This window comes from Catharus ustulatus, chromosome 4 (assembly GCF_009819885.2).
Source record: "Catharus ustulatus isolate bCatUst1 chromosome 4, bCatUst1.pri.v2, whole genome shotgun sequence".
Taxonomy (NCBI): domain Eukaryota; kingdom Metazoa; phylum Chordata; class Aves; order Passeriformes; family Turdidae; genus Catharus; species Catharus ustulatus.
The window spans coordinates 29,814,929-29,840,892 of record NC_046224.1 but is presented as its reverse complement, the minus strand read 5'-3'; the positions used below and the strand labels follow the sequence as shown (position 1 = coordinate 29,840,892).

Sequence of the window (25,964 nt, the reverse complement as noted above, 5' to 3'; positions counted from 1 at the left end):
CATCAAATTTCCCAAATACAAGGGAAGCATGTATTGGACTGGCCTTGAGGAATTGGTACACAAAGTCCTGTTGAGGGGAATTCAGTAAAAATTAAAAGACTTTAATTAAATTAGCCACTGAAACCCAGTAGGGAAATAAAAAGAAAAGAACACAGGAAATAAGTGGGTAGCTCAGCCTTACATTAAAGGTCACTTTCACTGCTGAGAAAAGCTGAAGTCTTATCCACATTAAATATTTAAGTGCAAGTTGATTGGATGCTCCAGTACACTGCATCTGTCAGGGCATCTATAAGAAGCATTGTGATCACAGAAAGTGCAGTTCTTAAGATTCTTGTGATTTTTTATTATCCTGAGTTATCAAAAGCTGTTCTGAAAATTACCAACTACAGTGTGCCTTTTTGTTCACTTGTTACTAAATTATAGAATTGAGCCCCTCATCTTCCAACTGAATGATTAGGAAATCACTGTAAAAGGAAACTAAAGCAGCTGTTTCAGCTTCAGGGCAGTGCTGAGAGAGCTACACCCATGGCAGGATTTCAAAGAAAAAAAGCTACATTTGAATTTCAAAGCCCTGCTGTCATCATATATCCCACAATGTGCCTCTTGTGGCCTAGTAATCTGTTTGCAATACTTTAATTTTCTGTTGGAAAGCGCAACTGGGAGATACTTAATTCTTCCAGTTTTGTTTTTCCATAATAGAGTCAGACAAGGAAGGGGGAATGTTGAAGAAAGATCCATTCGTCCGTATCTCAGTCAAAGGCTGAGGTTTAAATATCTGTAGGGAAAAGGAAAAAAAAAAATAGAGAAAAATGTAGTGTGTGTCAGCAACTATAAGATAAAATTACAATGGTGTGAATTTTGTTCAATATTTCAATAATCGATTTAAAATTATTTTAAGCAAAATTTGAGGTTTCTCTGGAATATTTGAATTAGTTTTCTTCAACAGTCATGCTGAAAACATCTGCATTGCTAAAAAAAAAACTGCTTTACAAATGTTGGAATCATAAGGAGCTAACCTAACCTCCTAATGTTAGGAGGAGTATATTGAACTCACATTCCTAGTCCCTTTAAGGTCAATTAGAATTACTTTGGCAAGTAGCAATTGAAAGTTTAGGCCATGACTCTGTGTTGCCTTGTGCTTCAATTGACACTCAAGATATGCATTATTTACATCACTGCATAATCCATTGTGTCTTACTGCTTAGATTTTCAGCATGGTTTTACAAAAGGGAAGCCATGCATAAAGTATCTCAACTTTTAAGAAAGTAACAACCCAGATTAATTGGGAAGGGGAAACACTTTCATAATTGGACTTCAGAAAGGCATTGCAAATACTGTACAAAAGGCTGATTTTTTGGTTCAGTGGTTTATAGTTCATGATGAGCTATTAAATATTAGATACAGACACTTAGATTTATCCAAAGTAGTGCAAAGGTGCTGCTTATCTTCTTTCAACACATTCTTCTCTTGTTATGTCACATTTCACATTGAATCTCTAGGTTTGACTTAGTCTCCATTAGTACTGAATTTAAGGTAGGAACATTAGCCCTTAGATTGCCTGCATGAAAGGCTTTGATAATCCCTGGCTGAGAGATTCATCATCCATAATTTTCTCTGAGAGTACACACCACAAGCTGTTCACTGCAGCCATTGGAGGGTGGGGAGAAATCTGCTGGACCCTAATGCCCCCAGCATTTCAGTCTTGGAGAGAAGACTGTTTGGGAAGATCTTTATCCACTGCTTCTGCTGTTGTTGTGTTGGAACTTTGCATCTGGTAATAGTGCAGGTAATGCTGTGCCTTTGGAGACAATAGAACTGTCACAATCAGAAGCTCAGGAAAAAAAGGATTTCAGTGATCACAGGAAAATAATATGCTGAGGAACAAGTGAGATTGGTAAGAAAAGGACAAGGACATTCTTTATTATTTCAGTTATCCTTTTTTTTAATCCAGATTTTTTCCTTCCAGTTTTAAGCCTAATGGTGTGTTTTAACTGCTTCTATTCGGAGAGCACATGTCATTCTCTCTTTTTTCCCAAGAAAAGAAAGTAATAAGGGTGCCATAGTGGTTATTTAAACATACTAGCAGAAGTAATTGTCATTCTGTCTTTTTTTTTCCAAGAAAAGAAAGTAATAATGGTGCCATGGTGGTTATTTAAACATACTAGCAAAAGTAATTGCTTAGGCTGTGAGACATTTATGAAACAGATGGAAGTATGCATTCGAAGGAACAAAAGTTATTCAGGGTACTGATCTCTAACTACGACAAAAGCATCTGATGGAGGCTCTGCCTCCCCTGCATAGGAATATGCTGAACATGATTGGGGTCAAGAAGCTGTATCATTGTACAGTGTGGTGAAAAAATTAGGTGAAACCAGGCCTTTGTGCAGAAAGGACCGAAACACATTCATAAGCTGAGATTCCGTGTTATTGGGAGCAAATGTTGGCTGTGAGATGGCACACATTCACCTGTGTTGTTACAGCAGCACAACTCCTGCAGAAAATCCTCATAATTCATTATCCTGTTTGTACAAGCTCATTTTAAGTATTATATAGGTTTTTGCTATTTTGCCTATCAGTGCCAAATTCAGATTTGTCTAATGTGTTAAAAGCTTTTTCTCCTTCTCATGCAGCTGTTGTGTAATATCACCAAAATATTCATAAATACAAACAAGCAGTGCTTGAGTGGCCCTGCCATCACTCCTTTTCCCCTGAAAAAGATTTTAAAAAAAACAAAACAAAAAAGAAAACGATAGACTGGTATATGGAAAGGGCTTTTCCTCAACTTTGACTGGCAAGACTGACCTTCAAGAATCCCATGTCCCAAAGGCCAGGGTAAAAGACTAGAATATGATATACCCTTGGTGGAAAAGGACTACATAAGGAGCAAACAGCATATCTAAGTCTGTGGGCCCTGATGGGATGCAGTCACAAGTGCTGACTGAGCTGGCATATGTCATTGCAAGAACAGTCTCAATAGTCTTTGCTTGATAATGGTAACTGAGAGAAGTGTCTAAAGATGGAGAGAGAGCAAATGCTACTCCTGTCTTCAACAAGAGCCAGAAGGAGAAACCAGGGAACTACAAGTTGGTCACCATCCCCTTTATCCCTGTGAAGGTGATGGAGCAGCTAATTCTGGAAACCATTTCAAGGCACGTTATGGACAAGAAAACTTTCAGGAGTAGTTTTCATGGCTTTACCAAGGGATGAGCAGCTAGATGCAATTCTGTGATGAAATGACTAGCCAGGTAGATGAGGGCAAGGGATAATGTCTGCCTGGACTGCATTGAGGCCTTCAACACTATATCCCATTAGATCCTCATGGACAAGCTGTTGATGTAGGGGCTGGATAAACACACAGGGAGGTGGATAGAAAAATGGCTGAATGGCCAAACCCAGACAGGGTGATCAGTGGAACAAAGTCCTGCACCTGGGGAGGAGCAGCCTTAGTGCCAGTACATGCTGGGGGCCATCCAGTTGGATAGTGGCTTAGCAGAACAGGACTTGGGCATCCTGGTGGATGCCAAGTTGACTGTGAGCCAGCAATGTGCCCCTGTGGTGAAGAGGCTAACATTGTCCGGGGCTTGATGAGACAAAAGTATAGCCAGCAGGTAGAGGAAGGTGATCTTTCCCCCATCTGGACACAGTTCTGGATAACTGGATCCAAGTGGCCCTGCTTGAACAGGATGTTGTACCAGATGACCTCCAAAAATCCCTTCCAAGCTCAATTGTTTTTATGTCTGTGATTGTAGCAGTGGGTGCTTCAGATCACTAAAGAAGCTGTATTCGACAGACAGTTGAATAGATGCCGGTCTTAACAGGGAGCTTTTGAATCAACGCCAGCATCCAAGTGGCTAGACCAGTTAACAGGAAGCAGCTAACCTGACACTTGCATCTTCTTTTCTCTTGGGACCCCAGCTTGAAACCCTTTTCAGAGAACAGGCACCTATCTCCTTTCCTTCAGATAGCTGAAAGGGGGTATCTCCTTTTTTCACTGCTGCCCCTCTTTTTATATAGTAGTTTAATGGTTAGATCATTCTTTTACAATGCAGTTCCTTCAGTCATAGAGGATTGAACTATTGGCTTCCATCTCTTAGGAGGGGCCCTACCATCATCCTGCAGGGGATTATGTATTGGAGTGTGTGTGAAGGGGGCAGTCTGTGCACCCATTAAAGACCTGCCTCACGCAGAAAGCGCTGCAGGACAAGTGAAGGGAAGCCCAGAGGCCAGGGCTGGAAGCAGCCATGCTTGGAATGGCTGTGGGCAATTCTCCTTCCCTGTGGGAGAGCAGTTGTGCCTGTCTTCTATTTAACTGTGATTTGTATGCAGAAACAGACTGCTTCCCGCAGCTGACTGGCCTGCCTGCTGGGCTACTCACCTGCTCCGGCTATTTTCAGCCCATGAATCTTTTAATGAAAATGGCATTTGCATAGAAAAGGAAGCAATGTGAAACATGGAACGCAATAGGAAGTAAAGCAAAAGAGAGAAAAATACATGCCAGCAACCCAGAAGTCCAGAGAATAAGAATTTAAAGTCTCAGTAGTATCTTTGTCTTCCTTCCTGAAATTTTTGAATTTTTGATGTTGATTTGAACTCAGTGTGATGGAAGACCAGAAAAAACAGAAATTGAAATCTGTTCTTGAGGCAGCTGTTTGGAAATTGAGGTATTTACATGAAAAATGGCCTTAGATTTCATCCAAGTTGGAAATACCCTTAAGCAGAAACACAGAACTGTGGTCCCCTTCATCTGGTTTCGTCTCTTGTAGAGAATTCAGTAATGCATACTTTAGGAAAATGCAGGAGAAATGTCTCCATTTTCTTTACAGATGAGAATTAAGGTATCATCTGAATCAAAAGATTCCTGTCACAGAAAACTGGTGTTAATTTAGTTGATTGATCTTTATTATGAGTTTGAATAAGAATTTCCTTATATGAGAATGTGTTCCACAAATATAATTTTTCAAGCTTCAATAAGGGTATCAATTTTGATGATGCAGCCAAAATAGGATGCATTTATTTATGTTTAAATGCATCTGCTTTTCATACTAGTAGATCAGTAATTTTACTGTTAATTTTTATTTTTAATAATACATGGGCTTTTTAATACAATAATATCTGGTCTTATCTAATAGGTTCATAAAATACTATAAACTATAGATTGTGCATTTTTATACATTGTGATGTCACTAAGTTTGATGTTACAAGCTAAGTTTTTTCTTCATTATACTTCTCTAATGCCATCCAGTTGTATCAGAACTGACAGCTATTATTCTTCTTTTGTATTTTCTTAGAATTTTTTTTCAGTTATGTCCTGGGTGCTTCTGTAATGCAAAAGCTATTTGTCAGCTCAGGGCACTTCAGAATAGTCGAGGAAATGGCACTGTATAATTCTTACATAAGGGAAAGAGTGCCACCTACTGAATTACTAACTCTGCTCTTGTGAGGATTGTTTCTTGGTTTTGTGTGTAGGAATGCTTATTTTTTACTGAAATAATTTTCAACTGAGTATGGTTATTTTTATATTTGGAAAATTATTTATGGTTAATTATTAATCAATTCAAAACTTTAAAGTCACAGAGGACTATGTCATTGTATCAGCATTTTCTGTTGGCATTCAGAAATATTTCTGTATTTTTCTAGATATTGACTGTATTTGCCCAAATCTTGTCATATTGTAGTTTTCCTCTGTATTGTGTACAAAATACTGTCTCAGCTTCACTTCATTGGAAATAAAATTAAAACCTCTCCAAAAATGGGAATTTTACCATCCTGAGTTAATACCTGTAGAATTAGAAGAACTTTTTAAACTGTATTAAAATTCACATTTTTACAAATGATAAATCGCCCAGGGGAAGAAAACCATAAAGGGTATATTGGTCTTTCAGATTTTTCCTTCTTTTCAGAAGTATGAAACTTGCAATCCAATAGCAGTTTAGGAAAAGCAATAACTTTTTCTTTACACCAACAGTTGCCCCAGAAGATCCTAGCCGAAAGGTGGATGGTGACACCATTATTTTCTCACACGTGCAAGAAAGGTCAAGTGCTGTCTATCAGTGCAATGCTTCTAATGAATATGGATACTTGCTAGCAAATGCATTTGTCAATGTTCTGGGTAAGAAACAGACTTCATATTTTTCTGTTTTCTTGGGTATTCATTTGTCTCCTGCTAACACAAAGACTCTGTGCTCAAGCCTTGCTTGAGGTCTTCATTGGGAATTGATTTATTTCCTGGCCCCTGTAAAGAGCAAGGGTATACATACCTTGTTTTTCTAGGAAATTCCTGAATTTCACTTTCACTGTTCCAAAGTGAGAAGGATAGATGTGAAAGCTGGGAAAACTTAAAAGAAATTTTATCACACTTTTTTTTTTGTTGTTGTTGTTTTTTTTTGTTTGTTTGTTTTTTTTGTTTATGTAAGTTGGTCAAACAGAATCCTGACCAAGACGAAGACAGCAGGAATTAGTATCGCTTAAGTTAGTACATTTCCCATTTCAATACAGTTTCATTGAGTATAGATATTTTGGATTAGTGGAATAGATGATCTCCAAGATGATCTCTTGCTGTTGCAAGGGAACATGATTATGCATTTGTCTCTAAGGCTTCCCTGGCATGTGCTTCTGATTACAAAATGTTGTGACCCCTCTAATTCTTCTAACTGAATTTAACAAAGCTAGTAGCAAAATCTTAGGCAGAATGACCTCTAGTGGCTCTCCTGCAGGAACTGGCAGATATATTGATTGACAATGTCATTTAAAAGAAAGAAAATGTAGGTGTTATACCAAAAATGCATCTTTCTGCCTGCAGGTTTTTTTGGAATTAGATAGTTCTGTCTGTAACCAGGAGATTATCTTCTTGAAGTATATACTGATTTAAATTTTCCAATTGAAATCATTGCCTTTGGTGCCCATCACTATTACTTGTAAACAGGCAAGAAACAGTTGTTTTTCACAAGATAATTTCCCTGCATTAACTTTTCGTCAGGCTAGTACCAGTAGGATGTATTCCAACCCAGACTGAGACCCAAAATAATCTCAGAGAAAAATGTTTAGACATAATTCTTTTGGCCATTTTTGATATCTTTGTATTTTGTATTTGTAACTATACTTTTTACACTATATTTACTATTTGTAGATTTGTAACTATATGATATCTTTGTCTTTTCAGCTGAGCCACCAAGAATTCTGACTCCTGCTAATAAACTGTATCAAGTCATTGCAGACAGTCCTGCATTGCTGGACTGTGCTTATTTTGGGTCACCTAAGCCTGAAATTGAATGGTAAGGTCTAGCTGTGCTTGTGTTATAGAAGATGAGCCAGCTGTATTTATGGAAACAAACACTTAAAGCTTTAAAACTCTTTTAACTCTATTTACAATTTTAAAATAGTGTATTTTAAAATATATGCTGTTTCCAATTCACTAATACAATATTGCATAGACTTAATGAATCAGCAGTAAAGTTACACCTACGGAGTCAAGTTGAAATTTCTTTGAGTGCTTCTGTGTCTATTTTCTAATGTGTTTGTATTTTATTGATAATAAAACCATACAGAATTTAACTCCAATACTGGCTAATGATATTACTTCTTATATAAAGGTTTAAGGGAGTGAAAGGTAGCATCTTGCGTGGAAATGAATACGTTTTCCATGATAATGGAACCTTGGAAATTCCAGTGGCTCAGAAGAATAGTGCTGGTACATACACATGTGTAGCAAGGAATGAATTAGGAAAGATACAAAATGAGGTGCATTTGGAAATTAAAGGTGAGAATTAGTCATTCTTTCATCACTAATTGCTACAGAATTTCAGAATTTCTGAGTATCTAATTTAAATTTTAAATTTCAGATCCAACAATGATCATTAAACAGCCAGAATACAAAGTGATTCAGAGATATGGCCACGCTTCTTTTGAGTGTATAATAAAACATGATTCTACTTTACTACCGACAGTTACATGGTTGAAGGACAATGAGGAACTGCCAGACGATGAAAGGTAGGGACCACATAGTTTTGCTTTATTTTAATTTTCTAACTCCTTTTGTCTGTTCATTTTCCTAATCTTTGAAAGGACTGTATTGACCTATTGACATTTTCCAAAGAAGGCTGATAGACATCATGGCTATCCAATATTTGGTGACTTAAGGACTTACCTAGTCTGATGAAAATATTAAGATAGAATTTTTAAAAAAATGAGATGTAAACATTTATACAAACTGTGCACACTGACCTTATAGATTAAGTGCAAGGTAAAGATAGTTGACATAAGAAATCAAACAGATAACAGAAAACTATTTTGCTCTAGACCACATATATTTAAAATTTGTTTGAATATATTTGGAAAGAAAAACACATTAAAATAAACAGTTACTGTGGGAAGATGGTCAAAAGCAGTGAAGGAAAGAAAAGCTGTTGTCCCATAGCTTAACTTGGGTAAACGTAGCTGTTTAAGTATGTACAAGTATATGGGATTTGATAATGTTTTATGTAAATTTCTTATAAAAGTGCCAGTTATTGAAAAACCAGTGGCTGAATCTATTGTATTTGCAGGTTTCTAGTTGGTAAAGACAACTTGACCATTATGAATGTAACTGATAAAGATGATGGAACATACACTTGCGTAGTTAATACTACTCTGGACAGTGTTTCAGCAAGTGCTGTGCTTACTGTTGTTGGTAAGAATACTCTCAAACTTTTAATGTTAACTATGAAAACAGCATTAGATTTAAAGTGAAAAGCACAAACATAATTTTGGTTTTTAGGACAGGATAAAGGAAATGCCACCTACGTGTCAATGTGCTTCAGTTTTTAAAAAATTTGGTCTCACCTTACAGTTTGCATTTGAATCAGCTACTTACAAAATGACTGAGTAGCTACAGGACAGATTTGTGCTGTATAGCTTTTTATTTTGACCACATCTGAGCTACTACAGGAAATCAAATTTGCAGTGTATTTGAACATAAATATAGCAGAATCACAGAGTGGCTAGGGTTGGAAGAGACCTTAAAGTCATCTACAGTAATTTCACGAATACAAGCCGCACCAATTTGACCAAAATTTTGGTGGAAACCCGGAAGTGCGGCTAATATTCCGGGGCGGCTAATCTATTAACAAAATTCTAAAAGCTGCCAACACGGAAGTGAGAGCCCGCGGCAGCCCCAAGCCAAGCTGGAGCCCAGCCGGCCCCGGCAGAGGTGGGAAAGCCTGGCAGAGGCGGGGCCAGCAGTGTGGGGGGCGGGCGGCAGAGCCTGAGCCAGCAGGGCGGGGCAGGGAGGGCGGCAGAGCCTGAGCCAGCATGGCGGGGGAGCCCGGGAGAACTGGGGCTAGCAGTGCAGGGGAGCATGGCAGAAGCAGGAAGGCCGGCGGGTGGGGCTGCCTGGCAGCGGGGGAAGCCCAGCAGAATCGGGGCCAGCAGCGTGGGGGAGCCCGGCGGTGCGGGGGCCTGCAGTGCCGGCCAGGGCGAGGAAACGCGGCGGCGGTGCAGACGGGAGGGGGCGGCCGGCGAGCCTGGTGGTGCCGCTCGGCGAGCCAAAGCGCCGCTCGCGAAAGCGCCGCTCGGCGAGCCAAAGCGCCGCTCGCGAAAGCGCCGCTCGGCGAGCCAAAGCGCCGCTCGTGAAAGCGCCGCTCGCGAAAGCGGGGCGGGGCGGGCGCGGCGCGGGGCGAGCGAGAGCGGCAGCGGGGCGAGCGAAAGCGGCAGCGGGGCGGGCGGCGAGCCCGGCGGCGGCAGCCCTGCCAGCCGGGCGAGCGAACGCGGCAGCGGGGCGGTGCTGACGGGAGAGGGGGGCCAGCGAGCCCAGCGGCGGCGGCAGCACCACCCGGCCAGCCCCGCCGAGCCGTGGCGCTGAGCTGGGCCACCCGGCCCCGTCGGCAACCATGAGCGGGCCGAGCCTTCCTGGCCCCGCCCCGAGCCAGTAAAGCCCGCTATGCCGCGATCCTGTTACTAATTGGCCAATTTGTGAAAGCTGCGCACGGATTCTCGCGACGAACGAAAGTGCGGCTAATATTCGGGGTGCGGCTTATCTATTGACAAAGACAGCAACATTGTCGAGGCACCGGGGGTGCGGCTTATAATCCGTGCAGCTTGTATTCGTGAAACTACTGTAGTTCTAACCACCCTTGGGCAGGGACACCTTCCACACAACCTCTCTGGGCAACCTATTCCAGTGCCTCATGGTGAAAAATGTCTTCTTTATATGTAATATAAACCCACTGTGCTTCAGCTGAAGCCATTCCCCCTTGCCTTATCACTACATGGTCTTGTGAAAAATCCCTCTCCAGCACCCTTGTAGCCTGTTTAGGTGCTGGGAGGCTGCTTTAAGGTGTCCCCAGAACCTCCTCTTCTTTGGGCTGAACAGCCCCAACTGTCTCAGCCTGTCTTCATAGGAGAGGGGCTCCAACTGTGTGGTCACCTTAGAGGCTCTCCTCTGAACTCATTCCAACAACTCCATGTCTTTGTTGTATTGGAAGAAAATTATCTCAGGAATCTCTTTGACAACTAAATTATGCTTCAGAAAGACTGAGCATACTTGGTTGCATAACTTCTCATGGATTGTATTTTTAGTTAGTTCTCTGTTAGGTTTTTATGATTGCAGATTCTTGCCAAATATATTATTTTGCCCCTTCTCCAATTTGGAAGAAAGTTCTAAGTAAATATCCTGAATGATTCTTATGTGACTTCGATCTGAGACTCAAACAAAGTCTGTGTTTTAAATTCTACTGTGATCTTATGCCTATCCAGGAATGATCTAAGCCAAAAAACTAGTACTTAGTTAGGTGGTTTTATAAGAGAGTTTCCTTTATTTATTTTCTTGATCCATTGTTATTTTAAAAAATGAATAAAATATTCAAGAATATTTTTTTATCTCTTTAATGTAAAATGATCATGTGTTTTTTTAAATTAACTATTTAATCTAAATAATTTAACTTTTCTTTGTCTCTAATAACTATAGTTCTTTAACTACCAACAGTATTCTGTTTCTTTGGCTACTAACTGATTAAATCCTTTATATTAATGTTCTTTTCAGCTGCTCCCCCAACACCAGCTATCATTTACGGTAAACTAAAACAAAGTTCTCTTTCTACATCATCAGGCAGAATATTGCTCATTTTCTTGCTGCAATTTTTTTTGCCTAGTTTTTTCCCCTTTTCCTCTGTGTGTGTATGTCTGTGTCTGTTTCTGTGATTTATTCCTATTTTACTAGCTACTTCATTACTGCAGTAGAGAACTTTAGAATGTTGCAGTGCAGGCTGCTTTATATTTAGGGAATAAGTGATTTTCAGTGATAAATTATTTTTAATTAAATTGGGTATAGTATGGCAATGTCTTTCTCATGGACCAAAAATTAGTTACATAATAAATGAAATATCTAAAATGTAAATCCAACTCTTTGGTGAAAGGTAATTCACCATTAGAGACATTGCACTAACCCAAATATGTTGTATATTAACATTGGTTTTGCAGCCTTGTAGTCCTGCTCTATTTTATTTCATAGTTTATCTTCATTTTACTCCACTCATAAGATGAATATGACCATATTGATCTCTTTGACTTATAACTGATGAAATCGCCAAGATTTTGAAATTTAAGTTAAAACTTAAAAAAAATCTGTTAGTCAGGCATAGTCTTAAATTTGATGGTATAGAGTCTTTCATTTGGTAGCATGTTTTCTGAATTTGGGGGTTCAAGTGCAATATAATAATCTAAAATACTTTTAATTATGAGGTTTTTAAACACTTTTATGTAAATCCTATCTGAAAAAAGATTCCATGAAAATGTTTATGTCTTCTTACATGAACCTACATATTAGTTGCAATTTTTGTGTAACAAATCATATAATAAATTACGTTTGTGAATTTGGAATGGACAATTACATCTTTATGCATTATAAGGATGTATAAAACCGCTTACATGGTATTTCTGAGCCTTTAAAAAAAACCAGCAAAAAAAAAATTAGTAACTTGCAATTAGTTTCTATTTGAAGTATACTTGTTTTGAATTTACATAAAAATATTTGTAATGGTTCTAGAAAAGCTTCTTTGATGTGAATGCTTATTTATTTTCCATTTTGTTTGAGGTTTGTCTGTTACAATAGATAACCACCCACAATCATTCAAAGATAAACTAAACATGCATTTCATAATTCCTTACATCTCATCACACTTTTTTATCACAGTGCACTGAGACATAGATAAAAATAAATACTGATTGTTGTTATTGTATAGAAATTTCCAGGTTGTATCTGTTCTCCATTGTTGTCTGTTTTGTAACAATTGCATGCTATTGGTCTTTAAGTAAGTGAGTAGATCTGAACCCTGCTGTATTTGTGGAATTCTTTGATTGGAATGTATGGATTTTTTTTTTTTCCAAATGTAAAGCTACATATTATGGTGTTTTTACTTATTTTGTGTTCATTTGATTTACAGCTCGGCCAAATCCACCCTTTGACTTGGAATTGACAGGTCAGCTAGAAAGAAGCATTACTCTCTCATGGATACCAGGAGATGAAAACAACAGTCCCATTACAAGTATGTTTGTATCTACTACACTACAGACTGAAAGTGTTTTTCTAACTGTTCTCAAAATCCAAATATTTCTGGAATAAATTTTGTGTATGGCATGGGAAAATGGCAAATTAATTCTCTACAGCTGCCATTTATTTACATAACATTCCCTTAATAACTACTGTACAGCCATGCAGGGAGATGTACGTACTGCCCAGAAGAGCTGGGCTTTTTTATTCAAAAACTTGTGCTAGATAATATAAAAGTTGTATATGCTGATATATGCTAGTCTGTCTGACAAAGTCCAATTTTATGAGTGTGTAGAGAACCAACTTGTTCATTGCTTGTATGCTTCTGAAGGAGAGAGCTGCTAACATGTTGCATTAACTCTTTTGTAATTCTGTGAATTTGCAATAGTATCAGTGCCACCATCGTCAATCATTATTTGTCACTACTGGTAGAGAAGTCTATTCTTCATGAAAATATAAGGTATATAGTTTTTCTGGGTTTTATTTTCTAGTCCAGACAGTTAAAAGAATAAACCATATCCATAAAACTAAGCAATTAAATATCTATAAAATTTTGTGTCAGTAAATTGATCTCAAATGCTGTTATTCTTCCCAGTAAAACTTAATGAAAGACTCTTACTTACATTGAGCAGAGAGGACAGAGGGCAAATTTAGGAGCAAGGAACAAAGATATTAATGTTTGTTTCTCAAAAAAATCATGGGATGAGAAAGACTTTTTGGCATTACTTTTCCCCTATGAGCAACTTAATTCAATTATTTCATTATTTATGCAGTGTGTTTTTAGCTAACTGCCACAAATTGCCAAGACCAGTGTACATGTTACGTTTGGAATTAATTAGACTGACTTTCTGGGTGTTACTCTCCAGGATTTGATGCTAGTCAGTATCAACACTGAAAACAAACCATAAGGATCAGGTATCTGGAAAAGAACTACACAATTTCACAAGTTTCTGAACACATCAAAGATTTTGACTGCATTTTAATGAAATGCTAAGTGATTTTTCTCAAATTTTACAGTCTCAGGCATCTCTAATAAGTATCAACTAGTAGCATACCTTAAAATGTAATATGTAGATCAATGAAAATAGTTGAATAATGCTTTATTCATATACATTTAATTTTATTAGTTATTTCTCATTTTCTTCCACACCAGAAGACACAAGTGTTGTCTTTCTGTAGGAATGACATCACACTGTTCCAAAAACATTAATACTAGTTAATGTAATAAGTGTTGTCTCTTGTAGGTTTTTCTGGAATGAGAGATTGCATGCACTCTCATATTGGAAACTGAACTCCTTTAACTAAATAATGTTGGGTTTAATTATAATACAATTTACATGGCTTCATGGTCTTCTTAGGGGTTGCAAAATAAGGCATTTGCTTCCTAATCCTATTTCTTTGGCTGCTGCTATCACTTCAAAGTGCAGATGAAGACTCGAGGATTGCACTTTATTAGGAGTGATCTGTTTGCACAATATGACTGACATGCTAAAATGTCTCTGAAAGCTCAGATACGTTTTTTTTTCCTTGAAGTCGCATATAAATTATTCTACTGGAGTTTCAGGCAGAAGGCTAGTGATCAGGGAAGCAAAAAGCAGTAGTGAAAATCTTTTTGGCTTATAATATTCTCACCTTTTCAGCAAAGTTTTTATCCAGATGACATCCCTTCTCAAGACCTATATCACTGAGAACACAACAGCAGCAGCAACTCAGACAGTAATTTGGGGTCAATTCTCCCTCTTCCTCTTGCTACTTAGGTCAGAATGAAATCTGCCAGCTTTAAGTGCAGAAGTCTATGATTAGTACTACTTACCTCTTTTGCATCTTGCTCCTCAAATTGTTGTGCATTTTTCTATGTGGTGCTGTAAAGTATTCTTCTAAAAGAGATTTCTAGATACCACTCAAATTTTTTTTAGTAGTGTGAACAGGATAACTCTTGACTCATGTTATGTCTCCACCTATACATGAGATAGAGGAAAATTCTTGTTACACAACACACAAATATTTGATGCTCAAGGTTCCATGGAATGTACTAAGACTGTACATTCTTCTCCCATTTATTTATTGTGTCCAAAATTCCTCCTCAGTATTTCAGAATTCATATCTCATATCTTACAGCAAGGTTTTTGACTGTTTCACATCTGTAAAAAAATGTCCTTTTGTCTTCCATAATGAATATTATTTTCTTTTTTGAATTCCACACATCTATTTATCCCTGAGGTTATAATACTTTGTAGGGTCTTATCAGTAATCATCATAATGTTCACACAGTGAACTCTCAAGAAATTTAATTTCTTGACATACATTCCCTGATTTAATTTGAAGATAATGAAAAGTGCTCTCACAAACCTTCCTCAAGTATAGGTTCTTGACTTTGAATACATTTTCATTATGCTAGTTTCATTGGGAAAAATGAAATATTCAGGAGGTTTTAAATTTATACAGGTATTGCATGCTGTCTGCTTGATACAACTAAGAGCAATGTATTTGGCAGTCAAATTCCACTTCCTTGCTGTGATAGTTCAAGGGTTCCCATTAAATTAAAATCTGGTATCTGAGAGAGAGCTCTTGTAATAGTATGTTACCTGAGATGGCTGCATTAGTGACAATAGCAAAGGATAAAAGTAAGGGTTTATTTATTTCAGCTGTATTTCTACTTTTCATATCCACATTACAAATTTGTGTTATGGTTTATGTATTTACATGTCAAGTTCCATGATTTTTGAAAGCACTGGTTAGAGCAATCCCTTCTGACTAGCTCATTCAGAGCTACCCATATTTTTCTGGGAAGCTGTTTCAAGTTTTGACATAAGGTTGGATTCAATTCTGCTTACAGACTTTATAATTGAATATGAAGATGCACTGCATGAACCAGGAGTGTGGCATTACCAGACAGAAGTCCCTGGCACTCAGACAACGGTGAAGCTGAAGTTGTCTCCGTATGTCAACTACTCATTCCGTGTGATAGCTGTCAATAAGATTGGCAGAAGTCAGCCAAGTGAACCATCTGACCAGTACCTGACAAAATCTGCAAGTAAATAATGATTCCCACTTACCAGTGATTGATTCCTGCCGTGAATAGCATTGGATTTGCTTGGAATCCCACAGCAGCAAATCTTGTTCACGTGTTAATATTTTATTTTTAGGCCCTGATGAAAATCCTGCTAATGTACAGGGGATAGGCTCAGAACCTGATAATTTGGTAATAACATGGGAGGTAAGATGAGTCTTTCTTCAAGGTTTCATTTGTTTTCAGGCTTCTGAGTAGCTTTTATTTTTTGAGAACCAATGATGGGAATACCCAATTGCTTGTTTAAAATATTCTTGAAAACAAGCTAAATTCAGACATTTCTCCCTCTTAATTTTAATGGAAAAACTTTTTTTTTTTTTAATATGAAAATAAGTTAAGGGAGGGAAGGCATAGTTCCTTGAGTGATTTCTCAAGTTAAACCAATAATTAGGTAATACAGGATGTTTTGCTGCCAGTTTAGGAAAACTTCAAAATAAAAATGGAGGTTTATTTCAAGTAGAGTCTAATTTTTTGAGTGAATTCTAATGTGAATGCTAGTTCTACTGTCATCTTTTATGACAAACTAATCATTATACATTTTTGTGTCATTGCCCGCATGACAGGAGCTCAAGCAGAGCCATGTATAACCAATTTGCCCTCCTAGGCAAGAAGTATTGCCTAGGGCACACTGTTTTCAAGGAGTTGGTGGAAGTCTGGTTTTCTCTCTTTCACTTCTTAAGAAGTATTTGAAAACAAAATATATATACAGAAATTTCAATGTGTTGTTTGTGTAAGAATTAGCCACCAACATCATTCAATGTGCTGTTTACCAAAAAGTGAAAAGCAGCTGAAGTGACCTCCTGTAAAAGCGAAATTGCGTAACTTTCAGCAGTGCTTCTCTGTTGCAGAATACAGTGGTAAATTTTCAGAGGCATTCTATTAAATTATCAATTTATTTCCTTCTAAGTTAAGATTTTTCAGATGCTTCAGAATACTTAAAAATATTTATTTTCATTTCAGCCTTTAAAAGGTTTTCAGTCTAATGGACCAGGGCTTCAGTACAAAGTCAGCTGGCGCCAGAAGGATGTTGATGATGAATGGACATCTGTTATAGTTGCAAATGTATCTAAATATATTGTGTCTGGTACACCAACTTTTGTTCCATATGAAATAAAAGTGCAAGCTTTAAATGACTTGGGATATGCACCAGAGCCATCAGAGGTGATTGGACATTCAGGGGAAGACTGTAAGTTTTGTAGTTTGACTCAGTTATCCTAATTAAAAGGAACTAAATGTCTAACCTAGATGGGTATTTAGGATACTGAAATATTGATAAGAGGGATAGTAGTTATTTTTCTAGTTAAAAGGAAGCAATTTAGAGATAGTAAGGCTTCATATTACTCTGTGATATCAATTCTGAAAACATAGGAACATTTTAATCTATTCCATGAGTATAGTGCAAAGACTCATTCTGAAAACTGTGTGATTTCTAATTCTAACTATGTGCTTGTTGCATCCTTTCCGCACAGTGCCAATGGTTGCTCCAGGCAATGTGCAGGTGCATGTTATTAACAGCACATTAGCAAAGGTGCATTGGGACCCAGTTCCACTAAAAACTGTCCGAGGACATCTTCAAGGGTACAAAGTAAGTACGGTCAAAAGCATTCTATTCTCTTCCTTGTTTATTAAAATAGATCAATCTTCCTATATGTGGTTGTATCCCGATTGAAGTTACTGACATGTAAGAGGACTCGTGCTTTTCAGTGAGCTCCCAAGTTGTGCTGACAAGAGCAACAGCTTTGATGCAATTCATACAGAGTTCAGCAGTGTTACAGTCTTGTAGCAGTATCTTCCTGTGATACTGTCCTTGAAGAAAAATGGCACGTGTTTGCAGTCAAGCTTGCACATGTTAAACAGATTAAAAAATGGTGACAGTTTTACAGATCTTTTTCCAAAGTAATTTAGAGGATGTGAAGAACTAGTTTTTGTAGGAGTCTCTTTTAGGTCTAATGCTAAGGTTAATGCTGATTTTCTGCTTCAATATGATTAATTAAATCTTTAGCTCAGAGTAACGGGACACTTGCTAGCATATGGTGGGTTCTATGTCTTTTTGGGGGGCCAGGAAAGGACTCAGTGTAAAAGCTCAACTTAAGGACATATGAAATGGCAGAAGATTTGGATTACCCATATAATTGAAGGAAGCTTATTGTAAGGTAGTGTGCTGCCTTTGGTCATAACTGAAAAGGCTGTGCTGGAGAAAAAAGACTGCAACTAGTGGAGAAGGGGAGACAGAAGGACTTCACAATTTGAAACTGGTGTCCCTGGGAGATAGGGAAAAGTTGTGTCAGTGAGGATATACTGACATCCTGCGTAACAATAGAAGAAAATCAAAGTAATTTCTTTGCTCTTTTGCAAGTATTCTCATAAGTATGTTCTACCCAAACGAATTATTTAGCCCAAACTAGATTACTTTGTAAGACAGACTTATTTGAACTACTTCTGTTTAAGTGGAAAGAGTTAAAAGAAACATTTGAAAAATTAAACCAATAAAAAGTATTTGGAGGAGAATAAATATACACCATACTTATAAAACAGAACAGGTTCAAAAACATTGAAACTGAACTTCAGTGCTCTATAGCTGGTTACCACATGAATGTGAGTTCACATGTCGATATCTCCTTCCTGGGAGAAAAGACCACCATCCAGAGAGACTTAAACTAGTTCTGTATGATAGGGTGAATGGCTGTAGTTTGTGTGGTGCTCTGCAACACTAACTCAATAAACTCAGCTGAGAAACAGGACTTCACTAGTCTCTTTTTTAAATGTTTATCTGTAAGATGACAGCTTTACATCAACTTGGTATTTCACACAGAAATGGACTATCAAAAGAAAATGTTTTTTCTGTGAGGATTAAAGAGTTAGAATCTAGTGAAATTAGTCGTAATTGTTAATTAAATTACAGCAACACTAAAGCTCATAATCCATATCACCAAATTTCTATTAAAGATCTACAACAATACCAAAACCAAAATCCATAGACACATTTCTGTCTATACATCAGGTGTTGAGTTCAATGGCATGGTTGCAGTGAATTATCATCATCCAAAGTTTAAATGGACATTTCTTTTTTCCTCCGACTTTCAGTGTCTGAGGGTTATCTTCTGTCCTGTAATCACCAATGGGATCACTTTCTAGGGGGTTAGTAATGTCATAATTGCTTCTATTTAATTTGTTATGCTTTCTCTATATATGGTATAATTCTTTTTCTGGGGGGAGGAGAGACAGAAAATTACACAAAGCTAAGCAAAACTGAAGCTCAAGTAAGTTACTTGACAATAATAAATAAAACAAGCTCACAAACACAGGATTGACAACAGACCTGACCACTGAGTAGTTTTGCTGTTCTGGCTAGGAAAAATGTGACAATGATATATCCTTGAATAAGTTTCAGATGCAGCAAGAATATGTTAAATAATTTTTGCAAATAAGCTAAATCAAGTAATATAGATTAAAAACTAGACAAGGCATGAGAAATCCTAAGACCTGGTGGATAGCTATTGTTATAAAACTTTCTCTCAGTACAAACTGAAAACTTTTCATGGATGAAGCTTACATTGATGTAGCTTACAAAACACGATGAGCTGTTTGTGAGCACAGAAGCAAAATCCTACTAGCACACTCAGGCTTTCCTAATTAATAAAATTATTTCTGTCAGTAGCCCAATATACAGTTGCGTTGGGGACAGATTTCTTAGCAAAGAGAGAACTAAGAGAGAGTCTAAAGAGTCACATCTTGAAGGCAAATGTCTGAACAAAACAGAAAGACATGTAACTAAGCAGCAGTCTACAGCACATAATTCATATTTTGCTCTTGTATTAATCTAGCTATTACTCAATATACTGTGGTACTATAATGTTTTTCAGACAAGGGAAGAAATTATGAAAAATGTGATGCACTTTCATTTATTATAGCTTATGAGTTTCAGTACCAATAGTACCAACACTTCAAGTTTTGTTAGCTTGTAAATAATTTTCTACACTAGTTGATAGGATGAGAGCTATGGGATGACAGGTAGTGATATTGAAAAACAGTAATTCAAACCATGTAAAACACAGTGGCATTTAAAAGTGATTGGAGTGAAATTGTATGCTGAAAACTGGTATAAGTGTAACATTGCTTTCTAGCTATCTAGCTGGGCTTTGCAAGTCTTAACAGACTTTTTTTAAATTCCAGTGTGAAACCCCAGCTTCCTTAATTGAAGAGGTGTTTTGCAGTTGACCTGAATAGGAACAGATTTTTTATTAATTTTGATTTCTTAATCATCTCTAGCTTGTGATCATATGTGGATGAAAACAATGCTGTGAAAAGCAAACAATTATGTATTTGAAAGTGACAGTCCTAGGAGTAACACATGTCTTTTGGAAAGGCAACTGTTAATATCTCTAAGTTATCATGGTAGAGAGACTGTGTAGTAAAGAGAGCGCTGGGAAGGTGCCTCTGAGGCTCATATGTAATTCAGAACTGAGCTCATAGGACATCAGAATCATCTTTCTCTTCTGATCAAAATATTACATGCATTGTGACAATTGCAAGTAGCGAAATAGCAAATAACAAATTGTCACTAGCATGGTCAGGGATGTGATCTAACAAGGAGGCAAAGTCCAAATCTGCTTTGGAAGACCTGTAGACATTTTACTGAAAGAATAGATGACTTCTGCCTCTCAGATAGATGGGTAACAGGAGAAGATCACAGACCAATGCAGTTCCCAACCAGAACTTGTATCAAACTGGTTTTGAGCATTAGCAGAACAGGCAGGTGGTAGCCTGCACCCATCTGTGTAGGCTATTTCTGGACAAGGTCTGTTTCTGGAGCAGAAAAGCTCTATGCTGTGTCTAACCTGAAGGTATTAAAATTGCAGTTATTTCTACCTATAATTGATGGACACTCATGGAAAAACTGAGTTTAGAAAATCAGAGCAGCTAAGCACTCACTATGGATTTTTTTTCTTTAGGTTTACTACTGGAAAGTGCAGAGTCTATCTAGACGGAGTAGACGACATGTAGAAAAAAAGATCTTGACTTTCAGGGGAAACAAGACTTTTGGAATGTTACCAGGGCTGGAGCCCTATAGTTCTTACAAGCTGAATGTTAGAGTTGTTAATGGTAAAGGAGAAGGACCAGCAAGCCCAGATAAAGTATTTAACACCCCTGAAGGAGGTATGAAATGAAAAACCTAGATATTAAAACATAAATGCGGTTTACTTGGACTTCATAAAATAATAATCTGTCTCAATACAGTGATATTCTTAAGAATTAATAATTCATTACCTGTTTTAAGCTAATCTACTTTGTATTTACTCTATGTTCTTTTCAAAAGTTCCTAGCTCACCCTCCTTTCTGAAGATTACTAACCCAACACTGGACTCTCTGACTCTGGAGTGGGGTTCACCCACCCATCCAAATGGTGTCTTGACATCATATACACTGAAGTTTCAGCCAAGTAAGTTACATATGAATATATTTTGGGGGTTGGACTTTTGATCTCTCAAGTCCTTTCCAACCTAAACCATTCCTTGATTCTGTGAGACAACTCTAACTTAGGCAACATATCTACCAAATAATAATCCCTTTATGAAGAAAAAATTATGTTAAATTTATAATGTACAAAATATATGATTGAATTGTAAATGTCAAGTTTGAAAAAGACTGTATGTATGAATGTATTTTGATAATATAGATGACTGTACTTGGAAAACTTTCCTGTAGTACAAGGTTAAGATTTTATTACTTTCCTTACTTCAAACCATAATTCACAGAAAAATAGAGGCGAGATCCTACATGTGAGTGGCATCCAAGTCAGATGCAAGATACTACTGTTTACAAACTCTATATTCTAACTGCAGAGAAAATGCCATTAGAAGTAAATCAAAGTATGTCAATTATATTGTTTTCTGCTATTCCAGTTTTCATGGTATTAGAATCTTAAAAAGAAAAAATTTATAAATGTGCCATTTACTCATCTTAGGGCTATTAAATTACTTCTTTTGGATCCCAGCTGCTTATTTAGCCCAGAAAATTTCTCAGCTGTGACACTGGAAAGGAAAGAGTTTCATGTGTGTGGAACAGAAAAAAGAACTTGATTTCCTTCCACTTACCAAATTCCACTGTTCTTTGGCATTAGACACACATAGCATCAATGTTTTCTTTTCCTAAGCAAACCAAACTTAGAATTTCAGAATTTTTCAATGGTCAGGGCTTTCAATTCTGCGTAAATTCAGATTATTTAAATTGAACTCATTTGCCTTGGATTCAGAAATTTTTGAGGATGAAACTTTATTTTTAAAAACTTACTGGTGTTTCCTGTCTCCCAGATGGATTGTGGCACCTTTACACAGAGATGACTTTCTTTTGCAAGTGTAGATGCAACAGACAAGCAAAAAAACCCCATACAAACAAAAAAAACCCTTTTTAAACGTAGTGACAGTGTATGCAAGTTTCCTAAGTTTTTTTTGTTTTTCTTTTTTTTGCAACAGTCAACAATACACATGAATTGGGTCCCTTGGTAGAGATAAGAATTCCTGCCAACGAGAGCAGCTTGATATTAAAAAATTTAAATTACAGCACCCGGTACAAGTTTTACTTTAACGCACAAACTTCAGTTGGATCAGGAAGTCAGATAACTGAGGAAGCAGTAACAATTATGGATGAAGGTAAGATGGGTATGTATAAGGAAAGTCCATTGAGTTTAAAAACCACTATAGATTGCATTAAACATCTGTATCTTTTAAGATCTTTTCTTAAAGAAAATACATGTGAAGGTTTTCTGCTGTAGTGGGAACCCCCAAAGAGGTATAAAGCCTCTTCTTTTATTATCAACTCACAAGCTCTTAAGACAGAAATTGGCCTTCTGGGCTTCGAGTTTCATGTAACTTTGCATTTTTAGTGGTCTTTGTCTATTCACCTGTTTTGTATCATTGTCCAACTTTGGTCACAGAGAAAATTACTGGAGTGATCATGGTTTGTGAGTGGAGGAAGTTATTTCTTTTTTATTTCTTTTAGTATGCTATAGCTTCTGTGAAATTTAAATTGCTTTCACAGAACTGGCAAAAACCTGTAAAACTGTTGAAATAAATTTGTCATCTATGGCCCCAAGTAACTGTGTAGTGTTTAAAAACCACCAAGTATATTGCTAAATCCTGTCACCATTGACTTTTATATTTGCAACCATTCCAGAGCTTTGTTAAAGTTACTCTTTAATTAAATATGGATGCTTAACAAAATAAGAATAATTTAAAGCCAACCGGAAATTTGGAACTGTTTTGATTATCCTAATAGTAATAAGTCTATTTTGGTACCATGTTTTCACATATTTCTATGCTCAGTAAAATGATAGTTTATTGGAATTGCCGTAGATTAGTTGCTATTCAATGCAATTTTTTTGACAGGGTATTAAGTTTGCATGTGAACTGCATTTGTTTTAAATCTTGCACCCTAACAAGCATGAACAATAAAATTTAGTATGTACAAAATGCATGTACATTTTGTCATGTAGTAGTCTGTCAGGGTTCAGCATAAGTGGATTGTTTCTAATTTATTTGAATTAATACATTTTATCTAGTCTGCATGCTTTTTGTAGTGATATTATGTATGTATGTTTCCTTTGGTGTTGTATCTAATTATATAGTGTTCCTATTCTTGTTTTCCTCCATTAAAGCTGGTATTCTCCGTCCTGCTGTAGGTGCAGGCAAAGGTAAAATAAAACTGCATGATTTATTAATGTGTAGATTTTGCAGTGTTGCAAATGGGGAAACTGGAGTTGTAAGGACAGAAAATCTTGGACTACACATTTTTGTATAATGTATAATCAGTGCTGGAAGAAAACAGTTGTGGGGGTTTGTTGTTTGGATTTGTTGGGGTTTTATTTAAGGAATCCAGAATGCTTATTAATACTTTTCATCTGTTTATTTTGCCACAGAGTTCCAGGGGAATTCATTAGCTTTGCTTCAGCAAAGTCTAATTATTTCTGAACATTTAACAGATGTATGTCACTGTCATAAATATTCAGGATCCAGGTGCACTAGCACTGATTAGCTGGAGTAGAAAAAACAGCACTTTTGCAAAGGAGATTAATTTACTGCTTGTGCCATGTGCATTTTTTGTTTTAAAAAACTATCTGCAGTCTTGTTTTCACTGTGGATTACTGCTACCCACTTGAACACATTTACTTCATTTGCAAGCCAACTGTGCATAGGAGACAGATGACTGACAATACCCTCTGTCTACTTCTCAGTTTGAGTATCAGATTGAATATACAGGCAAATGTCTTCCCACTGTTTTAGGTTCTCAGATCTTTTGGGTGTGTACTTGAGGATTGTTCAGTGAGTAGAACCTAGCCCCATCCTTACTCATGAATTGGGTTATTAGTTATTTATGATGCAGTTTTGCACACGGTTTTAATGAATTTTGATACCTTGATTGTCAGAAGCAAAGGTTGTCCTGAGGTAGCTCAAACTCAGGAATGTCTCTATACAGAGGTGTCATTGAATGACAGAGGGTCATTGACACTAATGAACCTATGCTTCAGATTCTCAGACCATAAACATCACAAGTCAAAATATGTGTATGAAATACCCACCATTTTTTATAAACTTGGAAGAGACAGCATATATTGTTTTACATATAATTTCTTTTCACTTGTCTGTCAGGTGTTGTGAATGATACCAGCCATGAGAAAGAAATTAATTCACTCAGTCTGGTATAAATCAGACAATATATGTATGCCTGCATTTAGGCCTATATAATATGCATTTTTATATGTCTATATAAGTGTATTCTGATATCAGATGTATTCTTACCATTCTGGTAAGTGTGTGATATTGTGGAATTATTTCAATTACTTTTTTACTATTTTAGTCTAGTTGTAGCTGAGAAGACAGCACAGATTGGAACAATCAAACTGCCTTTAGTTCTGGACATGCACAGAAGAAATGTAAATTAAGTTCTCGTTATTTATAACTGACTCAAAAAACTCATGCAAGGAAAAATGGATTCTCTATGTGAAACTGAGGTCTAATTATAGCTGTATGTGGCTATCAGAAAGCATCTTATTTATAAGATCAGCTGGAGCAGCTCACATTTCAGAGCTGTCATCTCAGATTCTCTGAAAACTAAGCAGATGTCTTTGTTTGGTTCCATGTTGTTTATGGTTTCAAAGTTTTCACATATTCCTGTAGCATATAGCTCTTGCAATTGCAAAGACTTTGGACCTGCAAACAGCAGGAGCTAAAGCCATGACATCTGTTAGGACATCTGAGTTGCTGCAGATCTGAGATGAATGTTCTCAGTGGTTACTACATTACCATGTTAACTACTCTGCTACTGATCAGGGACCACGAGTAAGGAAAAGGAAGATCATATTATCAAGATCAAGCACCAAATTAGTTGGTCCCATGAGTGGGTGGATTTGGAAGATAGAAGTACTCAACCCACTCAAAAAGTAGCTGTACCCAGCAGTGAACTTTTCTTTATTAAGTGCAGGAGGGCCTATATGTCTATATAGCTCTTATTAATTTAGACCCAAAGCCAGAACAAATTTATCTATTCCCAACCCTTTTTTGATCTATCAAAAACATATCAGATTTTTAATTTTGAAGGGCAGAACTTACCAAGAAAATTTAATTATACTTTTTTTTTTTCAATTTGAACACACTGATCCTGAAATTTAAGCAGACAGTAGGTCCCAGATTCAACCAGCCTAAACTGCTGAACTGAAATTTCTGCATTTGATGTTTTTTACTGGATAGCTGCCTGTGAAGACCTGCAGCTTGGCCAGTCACATACATTAGACACAGGGTTCTGGAGGAATTAAAATAATTTAAACCTTAGTGAGCTGTGCCACTTGGGACATATTTCACTTCTCAGAGTAAAACTATAAATTAAAGTGCAGAGGGATATATTGCTGTGGTAAATATAAGGATCTTAATAGTTTCAATATTTTTGCTGTCACAAGGCTACACGAGTAAATCATGTTATTTACTAGATGAAAAAGCTATTCTATTATAGTTGATATTCCTATTTGACTTGCACTGTCATTTTTCCTTTCTAATACTGTGATGTTGTGAATTACTTAAAATTAATGTTACTACAAAGGAAAAAAAATCCAGTTTTTCTTAGCAACATATATTCTAAATGTGTCTGAAAACTTCATATGTAAAACAATCTATTATACCTGGTGTTAGATATTAAGTATGCCCTGGTATTGCCATTTGTATATTGGCATCTAACTACAGGCATGAGGTAACAGAGGTGTGAGAAAAATAAGGGAATAACCCAATTACATATAAAATAATTATAGTAGCAGCTGGAAAGTGACTCAGGTGATCACAGAAGTCAAGTCTTTTCTGTCCTTTTCTATTAGAAGTTTTAAATAACTGC

General features: G+C 36.9%; 1 protein-coding gene across 43 annotated transcripts in view; it reads left to right on the top strand.

The window, feature by feature from the left end:
* The window catches only part of NRCAM (neuronal cell adhesion molecule), a 148,241-nt gene that overhangs the window by 97,215 nt on the left and 25,062 nt on the right, over window positions 1-25,964 (top strand). For 19 of the 43 annotated variants that reach the window (XM_033057158.2, XM_033057162.2, XM_033057167.2 and 16 more), the window contains 15 exons: window positions 5,966-6,109; window positions 7,160-7,271; window positions 7,590-7,756; window positions 7,839-7,986; window positions 8,541-8,665; window positions 11,015-11,044; window positions 12,414-12,515; window positions 15,357-15,554; window positions 15,667-15,737; window positions 16,551-16,776; window positions 17,060-17,175; window positions 20,543-20,747; window positions 20,908-21,030; window positions 22,064-22,240; window positions 23,245-23,280. In XM_033057158.2, coding sequence (XP_032913049.1) covers window positions 5,966-6,109; window positions 7,160-7,271; window positions 7,590-7,756; window positions 7,839-7,986; window positions 8,541-8,665; window positions 11,015-11,044; window positions 12,414-12,515; window positions 15,357-15,554; window positions 15,667-15,737; window positions 16,551-16,776; window positions 17,060-17,175; window positions 20,543-20,747; window positions 20,908-21,030; window positions 22,064-22,240; window positions 23,245-23,280 — 1,980 coding nt within the window. Of the gene's footprint in view, window positions 1-5,965; window positions 6,110-7,159; window positions 7,272-7,589; window positions 7,757-7,838; window positions 7,987-8,540; window positions 8,666-11,014; window positions 11,045-12,413; window positions 12,516-15,356; window positions 15,555-15,666; window positions 15,738-16,550; window positions 16,777-17,059; window positions 17,176-20,542; window positions 20,748-20,907; window positions 21,031-22,063; window positions 22,250-23,244; window positions 23,281-25,964 lie in introns of all 43 variants that reach the window. The other 24 variants (XM_033057169.2, XM_033057161.2, XM_033057168.2 and 21 more) reach the window with 5 other exon arrangements.